Source organism: Garra rufa, chromosome 14 (assembly GCF_049309525.1).
Source record: "Garra rufa chromosome 14, GarRuf1.0, whole genome shotgun sequence".
Lineage (NCBI taxonomy): Eukaryota > Metazoa > Chordata > Actinopteri > Cypriniformes > Cyprinidae > Garra > Garra rufa.
Genome location: NC_133374.1, coordinates 4,394,199 through 4,407,033, shown reverse-complemented (window position 1 = coordinate 4,407,033; position 12,835 = coordinate 4,394,199). Strand labels below are relative to the sequence as shown.

The window sequence follows — 12,835 nt, the reverse complement described above, 5'->3', positions numbered from 1 at the left end:
GATGATGATTATCAACAATAACAACAATTTAGTAAAGCCAATATAAAATTCACAACACATTTGGCCAAACTGTGCATATTAAATTATTTATTTTACTGATTTTGTTCTATTATTATTAATAATAATACTTTTTATTTTTTTAATAATAAATAATAATCTTATTTATTATTATTATTATTATTATTAATTAATTAATAATATAATATATTATTAATACATTTTTTTATTATTTTACACAGTAATACTAATATAATATCACAACATTTTTGGCCAAACTGTGCATTCTCAATTTATTTTACAGTGATTTTATTATTGTTATTATTATTAACATTTTTATACAGTAATACTGATATAACTTCACAACATTTTTGCCCAAATTATGCATACTTAATTTATTATTTTACAGTCATTTTATTTATTTCATTAAGTACTACTACAATTCATAAAACTCATTATTCATACAGTAATACTAATGTAATATATCAACATATTTGGCAAAATTATGCATATTCAATTTTAATTTTACAGTGATTGTATTATATTGATTATTACTATTATTAGCATTACTATTAAATAAAATCAACTGTACAACTGTTAAATTACAACACTAATATTTGTAACCCTGGACCACAAAACCAATCATAAGGGTACATTTTTTTAATTTATACATCATCTGAAAGCTGACTAAATAAGCTGTTCATTGATGTATGGTTTGAAAATCTGAAATGTGAGGGTGCAAAGAAAATCCAAATATTGAGAAAATCGCCTTTAAAGAAGGCTTTAAAAGTTCTTAGCAATGCATATTGTACAGTTGTAAAATTACAAAATATCTTCATGGAACATCATCTTTACTTAATATCCTAATGATTTTAAGAAGCAAAATCGATCATTTTGACCCATACAATGTATTTTTAGCTATTGCTACAAATATATCCATGCTACTTAAGACTGGTTTTGTGGTCTATTATCAAATGTTAAACCATCATCACCAGCTTTTATTTTGGGAATGCATATAAAGTTCTAAATCTTCTCTTTTGCTAACAACAGCCTGTTCTTAAGGACTTTTATTACAAGTCTGGGAAGCTGCGTTCCCAAATGTACATTATAAGTGACCCAAACTCAAAGCATATGCACAGAAGACCTTGTGTGGAGCAGCATTTATTGTGAATCAAGTTGCCTCTGCAAACAGCAAGGCAGTATTTGAGCAGATCAGAAGAATCATGAACACCTGAGACTCTAGTGTGGCAAATCCAGTCCTGAGATCCTGAAGACCATCTTTCCACCTCTGCTGCTGACGCAAGAGATCAACTCCCATCAGATTCACCACCTATAAAACACACATTGTTCATTTAAGTTTGTGTCTTGGTGCTTCAAACTTGTTGGTGTCAGATTGAAAATCTGAGGAAGAGGAGAGTGAAAGATCACCTTGTCAGTGAAATCAGTGTGCCACTTTCTGAGTTTGCGGTTCTCTGTAGAGAGTCTCTCTGCGGCGCTTTGCAGTTTACTGATGTACTGCTCCAGCTCCTTAGGATTCTCCCACGTGATCTGGAGTTTTCCGCCTTCATCGCGAGATTGAGACCGTGGGTTCTGCTGCAAAACAAATATCACACAACAAACAGGTGATGCATAGTCTTTATGTGACGATGACATTGCCTGTACACACTTTAACATGCACTAATTTGAGATTTTTTTGTGTTGAAGGAAACTAATACTTTTATTCAGCAATGACGCACTGAACTGTTCAAAGGTGAAAGTAGACCTTTATGATGTTATAATAGATTTTGATTTCAAATAAATGTTGTTCTTTTAAGGGGAGACACTGCAGGCAAAAACTGTGTTTTTTCATGCACCTATCAAGTTTGAGATTTTGGGCTTTTTTTTGGTTTTTCATAAAGTGTTTTTTTAGACTAGAGGAAAGAAATAATCCAAAAAACACTGTTAAGTGTTTCTTTTATAGCACTTTATCTATTTGTGTCAATAGATTTCAATTATAATGCATAATTATTAATTATTCGTCTATATCCTGAAGATTTTATAGATGGATTTATTCATATAGAATTTGCTTGATTTTATACAACATTTTTTTCCCCAAAAAACTGAAAAAAAATATAGTGTTTCCTGTCTGTTTGTAAGTTTTTTCTGAATTATATAATTTGTAATAATTTGTATAAAAACGTTTGACTCTAATATGTCAAAAAAATTAAACAAGAATTTTTAAATGGACTTCATTCAGTGTTTCAATTCTTGTACTAGAAATGTATGCAAATTAGCGCATATTTCATTAAATAATGCCTCATTTGCATATTTAAACCTAACATTTTAGAAAACTTGCAATACAAAAAATGTCTGCAATTATCAAAGTAAGTAAAGTGATAACTATTAGTTAATTTTTTTTACCCTATAAACCTGCAGTGTCTTGTCTTAAACATTCTTTTCATCCTGAAAAATGAAATGTATCATGGTTCTCATTAAAATATTAGGAAGCACAACTGTTTTTAACATTGATAATAATCAGAAATGTTTCTTGAGCAGCAAATCAGCATATCAGAATGATTTCTGACTGATCATGTGACACTGAGGACCTGAGAAATGATGCAGAAAATTCAGCTTTGATCACAGAAATAAATTTATTAGATATTATGATTGAAAACACTTATTTTGAATTGTAATAATATTTTACATTTTTACTGTATTTTTCATCAATAAATGCAGCCTTGGTGAGCAGAAGAGACTTGAAAAACAAAACAAAAAAACTTGCCAACCTCAAAATTTTGAATGCTACTCTATCTGTGTGAAATGCTGTAATATACTGTTTTTACAGTACAATACATTAAACATTACCTTGATAACCTGTTCAAAGGCCAGAGCACAGCCGAGCATCATGGGTCGTTGAGAAGGGATCATCTGCTGATCGATGGTGTTGTAAAAATGAGCCACCTGTTAAAAAATACAAATATGTATACACATATAAACACATATAAATGTAGTTTGCCAAACTAGAAGCTAATAAAAATTGCTAATGCTACTTAAAAGACAGAACACTCTAGAATAAAATATTGTTTAAAAATATCACTATACTCAAAAATGTAGTTCAGTTACGGTGTGTTCACACGGGGCGTAAGCGTCAACGCTTAACGGAAGGCGTGGCTGACGTTTATGGTCATAGCAGCATCAGCCAATGAAATGCTGCTCTTGAACAGGATGAACGTGATTGGCTGCCGCCTGGCCACTGTATTTGCATAGAGCGATCTGATTGGCTGACGCGGCGCTTCACTGGCGTTGCTCGCGGCAGAAGTTGAAAATTTCTCAACTTCTGCCGCGAGCAACGCTAGTGAAGCGCCGCCGACGGATCCACAATTCTTTTCGGCAACGCTTGACGTCACCCATTCAAAGTCAATGGGACGCTTACGCCCCGTGTGAACACACCGTTAGTATTCATGTTGCTCTGTGTGTGTGTGTGTGTGTGTGTGTGTGTGTGTGTGTGTGTGTGTGTGTGTGTGTGTGTTCACACACCTGTTTGAGGATGATGGCCTGTCTGTAGAACTTGTCTGCGGTGTTTGAGGCCTGCTGGATCTTGGCAGGGATGGTGAAGCCCAGAGCTGAGAGCTGTCGCACCTCTCTGAGTAAACTTACCAGCCGATCTGAGTACTGGATCTTCAGTTTACCATCCATATGATCCAACTCCATTACACGATTACTGGCCTGCAAACTACACACGTACAAGACAAATCTCTGGTGATGCTCAAGTCACTTAGTGTGTAAATGTGCTTTAAATATGTCAATACAAACATAGTAATAAAGAAACTCTGACCAACACATTACAGTGAGTAAACTTTTGGGGGAAAATAATAATGTTTTTGTAACTAAAGGCATGTCCTGTATTTCCCAGCATGTAAGTCACATTTTTTACAACCTGACACAATGCAGTTGACATCAAAAAAGTTGAAAAAAGTTTATAATGAATGCTATTTACTGTATATTTTTCATTACTTTTTTGTTCTGTTTATTTATCACTTATACATGATATAGTTTTGTATCATTTTGCTTTAATTTTAGTTAAATTTTTTGTAATTTAGTTGTGTTTTTGTCATTTTTTAGATATAGTATTATAGTAATTATAAATGTTTATTTATTGCTTGTAGTGGACTTAGTTTTGCTTATTAATCTAAATAAAAATGAAAAATGCTACTGAAATAAAATCCAGTTCATCAAGTAAGAAAAGTTTTTTTTTGTTTTTTTTTGTATTTAACAGTTTCAGCTTTAGTTTGAGTTAACAAAAACAACAGTTCTAAATACCATTTAAAAGAAAGCGGAACTTAAAAATACATGTTTATGGTGCTTATAATGTTTATAAATGTTTAGTTTCTAAATGTAATAATAAAATATGATTTCATGATGAGATAATCTGTGTTTTCTTTCTCTCAACAATGGAATTTTCTACCTTATGTGACCCTGAATCACAAAACCAGTCCTAACTAGCATGGGTATATTTGTAGCAACAGTCAAAAATACATTGTATGGGTCAAAATTATCGATTTTTCTTTTATGCCAAAGATCATTAGGATATTAATTAAAGATCATGTTCCATAAAGATATTTTGTAAATTTCCTACTGTAAATATATCAAAACGTAATTTTTGATTAGTAATATGCATTGCTAAGAACTATTTTGTAAATTTCCTATCGTAAATATATCAAAACTTAATTTTTTATTAATAATATGCATTGCTAAGGACTTCATCTGGACAACTTTAAAGGCGATTTTCTTAATATTTAGATTTTTTGCACCATCAGATTCCAGATTCTCAAATAGTTCTATCTCGGCCAAATATTATCCTAACAAATCATACATCAATGGAAAGCTTATTTATTCAGCTTCCAGATGATGTATGAATCTCAATTTCTCAATCTCAATCAAAACTGACACTTATGACTGGTTTTATGTTCCAGGGTCCACTATTGTCAAGTGCAACTTTTTTTATTAATGTTTAACAACATTACAAAACCACACAATGTGACACTTGAAAAAGGTCTGTAAAATAGACAGGTTACGTAGTTTCGAATAATTGAAGTCTGTGGGATGCACGTGAGAGTATATCTACATGTGTGTGAATGTTAACCTGATTCCAGATTTGGGATCGGAGAGTCCTGACAGCAGATCTCTGGTCCAGTCTTCAAACTGCTCTTGTTCATACGATCTCATCTGCTCCTGCAGCTCATCACAGAAACGGACCAGCGGCCGAAACCCAGACAGATCAGAGAGCAATGCGTTTGCCATCTTCAGAGAGTCCTCCACCTGCGCACACATACATACAAGTCCTTCACCACTTTCAGTGTTCTTTTAAATAATGCAATTTAATGTTGTGTCTCAATTAATATGAGTTTATAAATTCATCTGTGTGTTCACACCTTAAGCAGCAGCTGTCTGGCCCACACAATATTGTTGACAACCTCAGGAAGGTTTCGTCCCGCTAGAGGGCCTGTTTTCTCTCCTGGAGCCCCGTGACAACGGCTCTCAAAATCCGCCCGCAGTCCTGCACAACAACAACAACAACACTAACATGAACTGACTGTTAAAATATCTCATTCAGAGCATTTCAAATCAGTTTGAGTTAAGATGCTTCCTATGTAGACAGTAGTGAGCGAGGCAGTGAACTGGTGTTGTATTGCTCAGTGTGTGATCTAACCTTTGTTGTAGTCCAGCAGTCGCGTGAGGAGCGTTTCTCTCTCAGGCTGCAGTTCTCTGCTGATGGTGGGTCGTTTGATCAGATCTCTGTGTTTCTGAAACACCTGCAGCAGCTGAAACACAAGACAACAACAGTGTACAGCTGTGTGTGCAATCTGCTTTCAGCCACAAACATCACACACACAGACAGTCTGATGCACACTGCAAACGAAAACCGAAAGAGCTTTTGGAAAGTGCCATACTTGAATCTAATTCATCTGAAGGTATGCATTTATGCAATTTCATGTGTCAAGATGCATGAATTTATAACAGTCTGCTGGGAAACGATTTAACATTTATGTGCATTTATTAATACACTACAATTTGGGGTCAGTACGTTTTTTATTATTTCTGAAAGAGTTTCTTATGCTCATTATTTATTTCATTAAAAATACAGTAAAAGCAGTAATACTGTGAAATATTTGTATGATTCAAAATAACTGTTTTCTATTTGAATATATTGTAAAATGTGATTTATTTCTTTGAATTTTCAGCATCATTACTCCAGGCTTCTGTGTAAAATAGAAACAATTTTTAAAAAAGTAATAAAAATGATTCAATTACTTAAACTAGAATAAATGTTAACTTGGCAACTAAATGAAATTAAATAAGTTTAAGTAGGAACACTAAAAAAACACTAAGGGCTGGTTTCACAGACAGGGCTTAGACTAAGCCAGGATTAGGTCATAGTTCAATTAGGACATTTAAGCATTTTTTATAAACCAGTGCAAGTTTCTTTCAGTTGAAACAGCTCAGACTTACATTTTAGTCTAGGACTAGGCTTAAGCCTTGTCTTTGAAACCGGAGATAAACATAATAAACTAAAACTGAAATAAATCTAAATTAAAGCTAAATAGAAATATAAAAAAATATATATTGAAATGACAAAAGCACAAAATTACTTAAACTAAAATAAAAATTGTTGGCAACTAAATTAAATATAAAAAAAAACGTAAGTAGAAGCAATAAAGAAACACTAAAAGTACTAAAACTATAAAAATGTTAAATATTTTTACAATTCAAAATATGTTTTCTCTTTGAATATATTGTTAAATGTGATTTCTTTCATTGATGCAAATCTAAATTTTCAACATCACTACTATAGTCTTCAGTGTCACATGATCCTTCAGAAATCATTCTAATATTCTGATTTGCTACTCAAAAAAACATTTCTTCTTATTATCAATGTTGAAAACAGTTGTGCTGCTTCATATTTTTGTAAAAACTGATGCACTTTATTTTTCAGGATACTTTGATGAATAGAAAGTAAAAAAAACAGTGTTTTCTATATAAATCTTTTGTTAAAAATAAATTAAATAAATTTAAAGCATCCTAGCAGAATCAAAGTATTAATTTCTACCAAATATAATATATATTCCAATATACTGTCCCCAAACTTTTGAATAGCAATGTACACTAACGGTCAAAAGTTTTTGAACATTAAGATTTATAATGTTTTTTAAAGCGTCTCTTCTGCTCACCAAGCCTGCATTTATTTGAATTAAAAGTAGAGTATAAACAGCAACATTGTGAAATATTTTACTATTTAAATGAACTTTTTCTATTTGAATATATTTTTTTATTTTAGTATTATAGAAATATCAACATTATGATATTATGTTGAAAACAGCGGAGTAGAATTTTCAGGTTTCTTTGATGAATAGAAAGTTCAAAAGAACAGCATTTTTCTAAAATAGAAATCTTTTGCAACATTATGAACGTCTTTATCATCACTTTTGATCAATTTAAAGCATCCTTGCTAAATAAAAGCATACATTTCTATAATTTCTTCTATTAGAATGATTTCTGAAGGATCATGTGACACTGAAGACTGCAGTAATGATGCTGAAAATTCAGCTTTGATCACAGGAAAGAATTACATTTTAAACTATATTCAAATAGAAATGAGTTATTTTAAATAGTAAAAATATTTTACTATTTTTTTAATTATTTTACTGTTTTTGATCTACTTTGGATCAAATAAATGCGGGCTTGGTAAGCAGAAGAGACTTCTTTAAAAAACATTAAAAATCTTACTGTTCAAAAACTTTTGACAGGTAACTGTATATCCATGTTTTGTCTGTCTTTGCTTATTTTGTAAATTTTTTCTTCAGTCAGACAGCCTCTTCCTGTCTAAGTGGGCAGTTCTTGACTTGAATAAGCTGTGATATGGACAAAAAGTCAAACATCTCGATACACAAGACAAGTGTAAGTATGTGTACCTGCTGTGGACTATCCTGCGCATCTATTATGAAGGTCTTGAGCTTTCCAGCTGCTTCCTGTTCAGCTGGAGCGATGAGTCGATCGAACTGAGACACTGCAGCTCTCCATAAAGGCTGAACACACAAACACAGTTAATACGGCTAAGTGACATATGTGACCCTGGACCACAAAACCAGTCAATATTATAAGTATATTTGTAGTAATAGCCAAAAATACATTGTATGGGTCAAAATTCTAGATTTTTCTTTTATGCCAAAAATCATTAGGAAATTAAGTAAAGTTCATGTTCCATGAAGATTTTTTGTAAAATTCCTACTATAAATATATCAAAATGTAATTTTTGATTAGTAATATGCATTGTTAAGAACTTAATTTGGACAACTTTAAAGGTGATTTTCTCAGGATTTTGATTTTTTTGCTCCCTCAGATTCCAGATTTTCAAATAAATGTATCTCGGCCAAATATTGTCCTATCTTAACAAACCATATATCAATAGAAAGCTTATTTATTGAGATTTCATAGGTTGTATACATCTCAGTTTTGTAAAATTTAACCTTATGACTGGTTTTGTGGTCCAGGGTCACATATCAAACATTCAATACAATAGTGAAGATTTGGTGCATTCGTGTACCTCAGTATAAGGGTTGTAGTGTATAGGGTTGAGCCCTGTGAAAGGCTGATACACACGTGCGGCAGAAACCTGCTGTTTCCCTCCGGATAACAACCGTTGCAGTTTCTCACACACAGATCGCACCTGCACCACCTGAAATACGCACACATACACACGTCATGAGGTAATGCACCAGATTATACTGTCTGGGATGATTGACAGGCGTCAATCTGACCTCTTCCAATCGCTGGGCGAGGCTCTGCAGCCCTTGAGGGTGGTGCTTCTCTCCGCTCCACGGATGAGGTGAGTAGCGTTTCCACACCTGACCGGTCAGGTGTTCACAGGCCGCCACCCACTGCTCACACGCAGCCACGCCCCCTTTAAGCCCCTCCCTGACTGTGAAATAAGGATCCTCCCACAAGCGCAGGGCACTTAGCTTCCTCTGTACAAACCTGCCGAGAACTCCGCCTGCAGACGGACATACATAAGGAATGTCATTAGTACATCAAATGTTTTAAAAGGGAAAAGCATCATTACTGAGACATCATGTGTGATGTGTGCACCTATGACATCCATGAGTCGGATCATGCGAGTCTCAGGGTAGGGGGCATACTCATTCTGTTTCCACACATCATCTACTGTCTCACGGGTGCTCTCAATCAGGTCCAATACCTCAACCAGACTGAAACTGTCCAGATTACTGTAGTCCTGAAACAAACACACGCATGTGGATTTCTTGTAGAGTTCTTGTTCTTACTTTTTGTTCGTGATATTAAAATGTACTCTCATAAAACAACTTATTTTAAATTTAAATACTAAAATTGCTAACCAAAATGGAAATAAAAATAAACTAAGGTTAAATAGAACTATTATTTTACCCTGACAAATAACTGAAATAACTTAACTTAAAATAATACAAATGACAAAAGCACATAACAAAATTACTTAAACTAGAATAAATGTCAAATTGGCAACTAAATTAAATAAATATAAACTAAAGCTAAATAGAAATATTCATAAAATAACAGAAATGAAAAAGGACATAAAATTACTTAAACTAAAATAAAAAAAATTTAACTTGGCAACTAAATGAAATAAAATAAGATTAAATAGAAACACTAAACAAACACAAAGTACTAAAACTAAAATTGAAATAAATATAAACTAAAGCTAAACAGAAATATTTAAAAACAAATTACTGAAATGACAGAACCACATAACAAAATTACTTAAACTAGAATAAATGTTAAATTGGCAACTAAATGAAATAAATATAAACTAAAGCTAAATAGAAATATTCATAAAATAACAGAAATGAAAAAAGGACAGAAAATGACTTAAACTAAAATAAAAACTGTTAACTTGGCAACAAAAATGAAATAAAATAGTTAGTAGAAACACAGAAAAGTAGAAACACTAAAGAAACACTAAAAGTGAAATAAAATAAAACTGAAAAAATATCAATTAAAGCTTAATAGAAATGTTTAAAAGAAAATAAAAGATAAAAGAAATAATACAAATGACAAAAGCACATTTAAATTTAATTAATTTACTAAAATTATTATTAATTAAATCTAAATAGAAATATTTAAAAAATAATATAAATAAAAAAGCACATAACATAATTACTAAAAAATAAAACTTGATAAAACAAGTTCAAGTAGAAACACCAAAGAAACACGTGATACAACTTAAAATGAAATAAATATAAATGAAAACTAATTAGAAATATTTAAAAAATAATACAAATGACAACAAAATTACTTAAAACTATTATAAAAAATCTTAACTTGGCAACTAAATTAAATAAAATTATTTGAAGTTAAAGTACTAAAACTAAAATAAATCGAAATATAAAAAAATTAAAATAAAAATGGTAAAAGAAATCAAATTACTTTTACTTACAATAAAATTAAAAATGTTAACTTGGCAACTAACTGAAAAAACGAAAGTTACAACTTTCAGAAAGTAAAGCTAGCTAGATAAATATTGAAAAAAGTATATAAATAATACTAAATTAACACTGGTTTGTACACACTGCCAAATGGAATATACTAGTCTTTAACTGAGCACATTCATGTCCAAATGTGCATGTATGTACCTTCTCTATCGTTGCGAAGAGTTCAGAGAAGTGTGTTGCTCTGTCTCTCTCTCTGCTCTGCTGTCCAGAGCGACTGACATCAGCCCAGAAGCTAAACTCATCCAGAGGAGTCATGATACCTGCACACAGTAATATGTGGAGCATAAATTAATAAAATACAAGCTTGGAAATATATATGAATGATCTCTCAGCTTTGAGAACTCACTCAACACATCTGTCTCTGATTGACTCCGTTTCCCAGAATCCTTTGGGTGTGAGTTTCTGAGCACAGAGCCCAGCCCGACCTCAAGATCCGTGAGCAAAGACTGAAGCTTTGAGTCGAACGATTGACTCCATTTATCATCCTGCAGAAAAAACACACATATTACAAACTTAATAGCAAATTCACAGCCACATGAAATGTGTCCAGTGCGTTGTGTCTGACCTGCAGCAGAACGGGGCTGTAGACCTGTCGCAAGGCCTGATACAGGGTGCTGATGGGAGACTCCAGCATGGAGGACACCAGGACAGATCTGTGCAAGTTCTCTTCGGACACCACACATGGATGAGGTTTGAAGAACAGCAGAACTCTGCCGTCACCATCCATGTTCTCCAGCTAAGAGGCAAGATGAGCCATAATTCAGCATTTTCTTATTCTTTTCTAAGAATGTGTAGTAGCTGAATGCAGAGCTAAGTGATATACTGATTATTTGTGATTCAATGAATATTATTTTAATATTACAATATAAAATAATGGTAATTATTATGAATACTATAGTGATTTTAATGCATTTTTATTTCCTGAAACCACAAATTAACCATGGTTTTGCTATACCAACCATAGTTTAACCATGGTATTTGTAGTAAAACTGTGGTTATACAAAAAAATGCTTACTACACTTTTACAATGGTAAAACCGCAGTTAATTTTCTTAAGGGATCTGTATTTGTGCATACTTTGTTTCTTAATTTTTTCTTTGTTTTGTTTTTACAACTTTACTGCCTTAATGGTTTGATGTTTTCTACGGTTACATTTTTTTTTTTTTAATCAGAAAAAGATTTGCAAATCTGCTCCGAAGTCCTGATCTGAAACAAATGATTTGCAATATGTGCTCCAAATTCCAGAAATGAATCAAATGATTCACGAACCCGCACCGAAGTCCCGATCTGAATCAAATGATTCACAAACCCTGTCCGAAGTTTCGATCTGAATCAAATGATTCAAGAACCCGGACCGAAGCCCCGATCTGAATCAAATGATCCACAAACCCGGACCGAAGCCCCAATCTCAATCAAATGATTCGAGAACCCGGATCGAAGCCCCGATCTGAATCAAATGATTCACAAACCCAGTCCGAAGTTTCAATCTGAATCAAATGATTCAAGAACCCGGACCGAAGTCCCGATCTGAATCAAATGATTCACAAACCCTGTCCGAAGTTTCAATCTGAATCAAATGATTCAAGAACCCGGACCGAAGCCCCAATCTCAATCAAATGATTCACAAACCCGGACCGAGGCCCCAATCTCAATCAAATGATTCGAGAACCCGGATCGAAGCCCCGATCTGAATCAAATGATTCACAAACCCGGACCGAGGCCCCAATCTCAATCAAATGATTCGAGAACCCGGATCGAAGCCCCGATCTGAATCAAATGATTCACAAACCCAGTCCGAAGTTTCAATCTGAATCAAATGATTCACAAACCCTGTCCGAAGTTTCAATCTGAATCAAATGATTCACAAACCCGGACCGAGGCCCCAATCTCAATCAAATGATTCGAGAACCCGGATCGAAGCCCCGATCTGAATCAAATGATTCACAAACCCGGACCGAGGCCCCAATCTCAATCAAATGATTCGAGAACCCGGATCGAAGCCCCGATCTGAATCAAATGATTCACAAACCCAGTCCGAAGTTTCAATCTGAATCAAATGATTCAAGAACCCGGACCGAAGTCCCGATCTGAATCAAATGATTCACAAACCCTGTCCGAAGTTTCAATCTGAATCAAATGATTCACGAACCCAGACCAAAGCCCAGATCTCAATCAAATGATTCACAAATGATACCAGTCTAATATAAAATGATTTTTTTTTATTCTCATTTTATATATATATATATATACATACTGCATATAAAATGGTAATTCAAATTATTCATTACCATTAATACTGTAACAGTATATAAATTATAC

The 12,835-nt window shown here is 33.2% G+C and overlaps 1 protein-coding gene across 1 annotated transcript in view; it reads right to left on the bottom strand.

The window, feature by feature from the left end:
* LOC141285242 (cytoplasmic dynein 2 heavy chain 1-like) overlaps positions 1-12,835 on the bottom strand; it is a 77,233-nt gene that overhangs the window by 64,060 nt on the left and 338 nt on the right. The window contains exons 2-15 of the mRNA XM_073818282.1: positions 11,083-11,253; positions 10,864-11,002; positions 10,659-10,777; positions 9,121-9,265; positions 8,793-9,025; positions 8,579-8,710; positions 7,947-8,060; positions 5,687-5,798; positions 5,409-5,533; positions 5,120-5,295; positions 3,514-3,709; positions 2,842-2,937; positions 1,426-1,587; positions 1,229-1,327 (exon numbers count right to left, since the gene is read on the bottom strand). Of these exons, the coding sequence (XP_073674383.1) occupies positions 1,229-1,327; positions 1,426-1,587; positions 2,842-2,937; positions 3,514-3,709; positions 5,120-5,295; positions 5,409-5,533; positions 5,687-5,798; positions 7,947-8,060; positions 8,579-8,710; positions 8,793-9,025; positions 9,121-9,265; positions 10,659-10,777; positions 10,864-11,002; positions 11,083-11,253 (2,019 nt within the window). The remainder of the gene's footprint in view (positions 1-1,228; positions 1,328-1,425; positions 1,588-2,841; positions 2,938-3,513; positions 3,710-5,119; positions 5,296-5,408; positions 5,534-5,686; positions 5,799-7,946; positions 8,061-8,578; positions 8,711-8,792; positions 9,026-9,120; positions 9,266-10,658; positions 10,778-10,863; positions 11,003-11,082; positions 11,254-12,835) is intronic.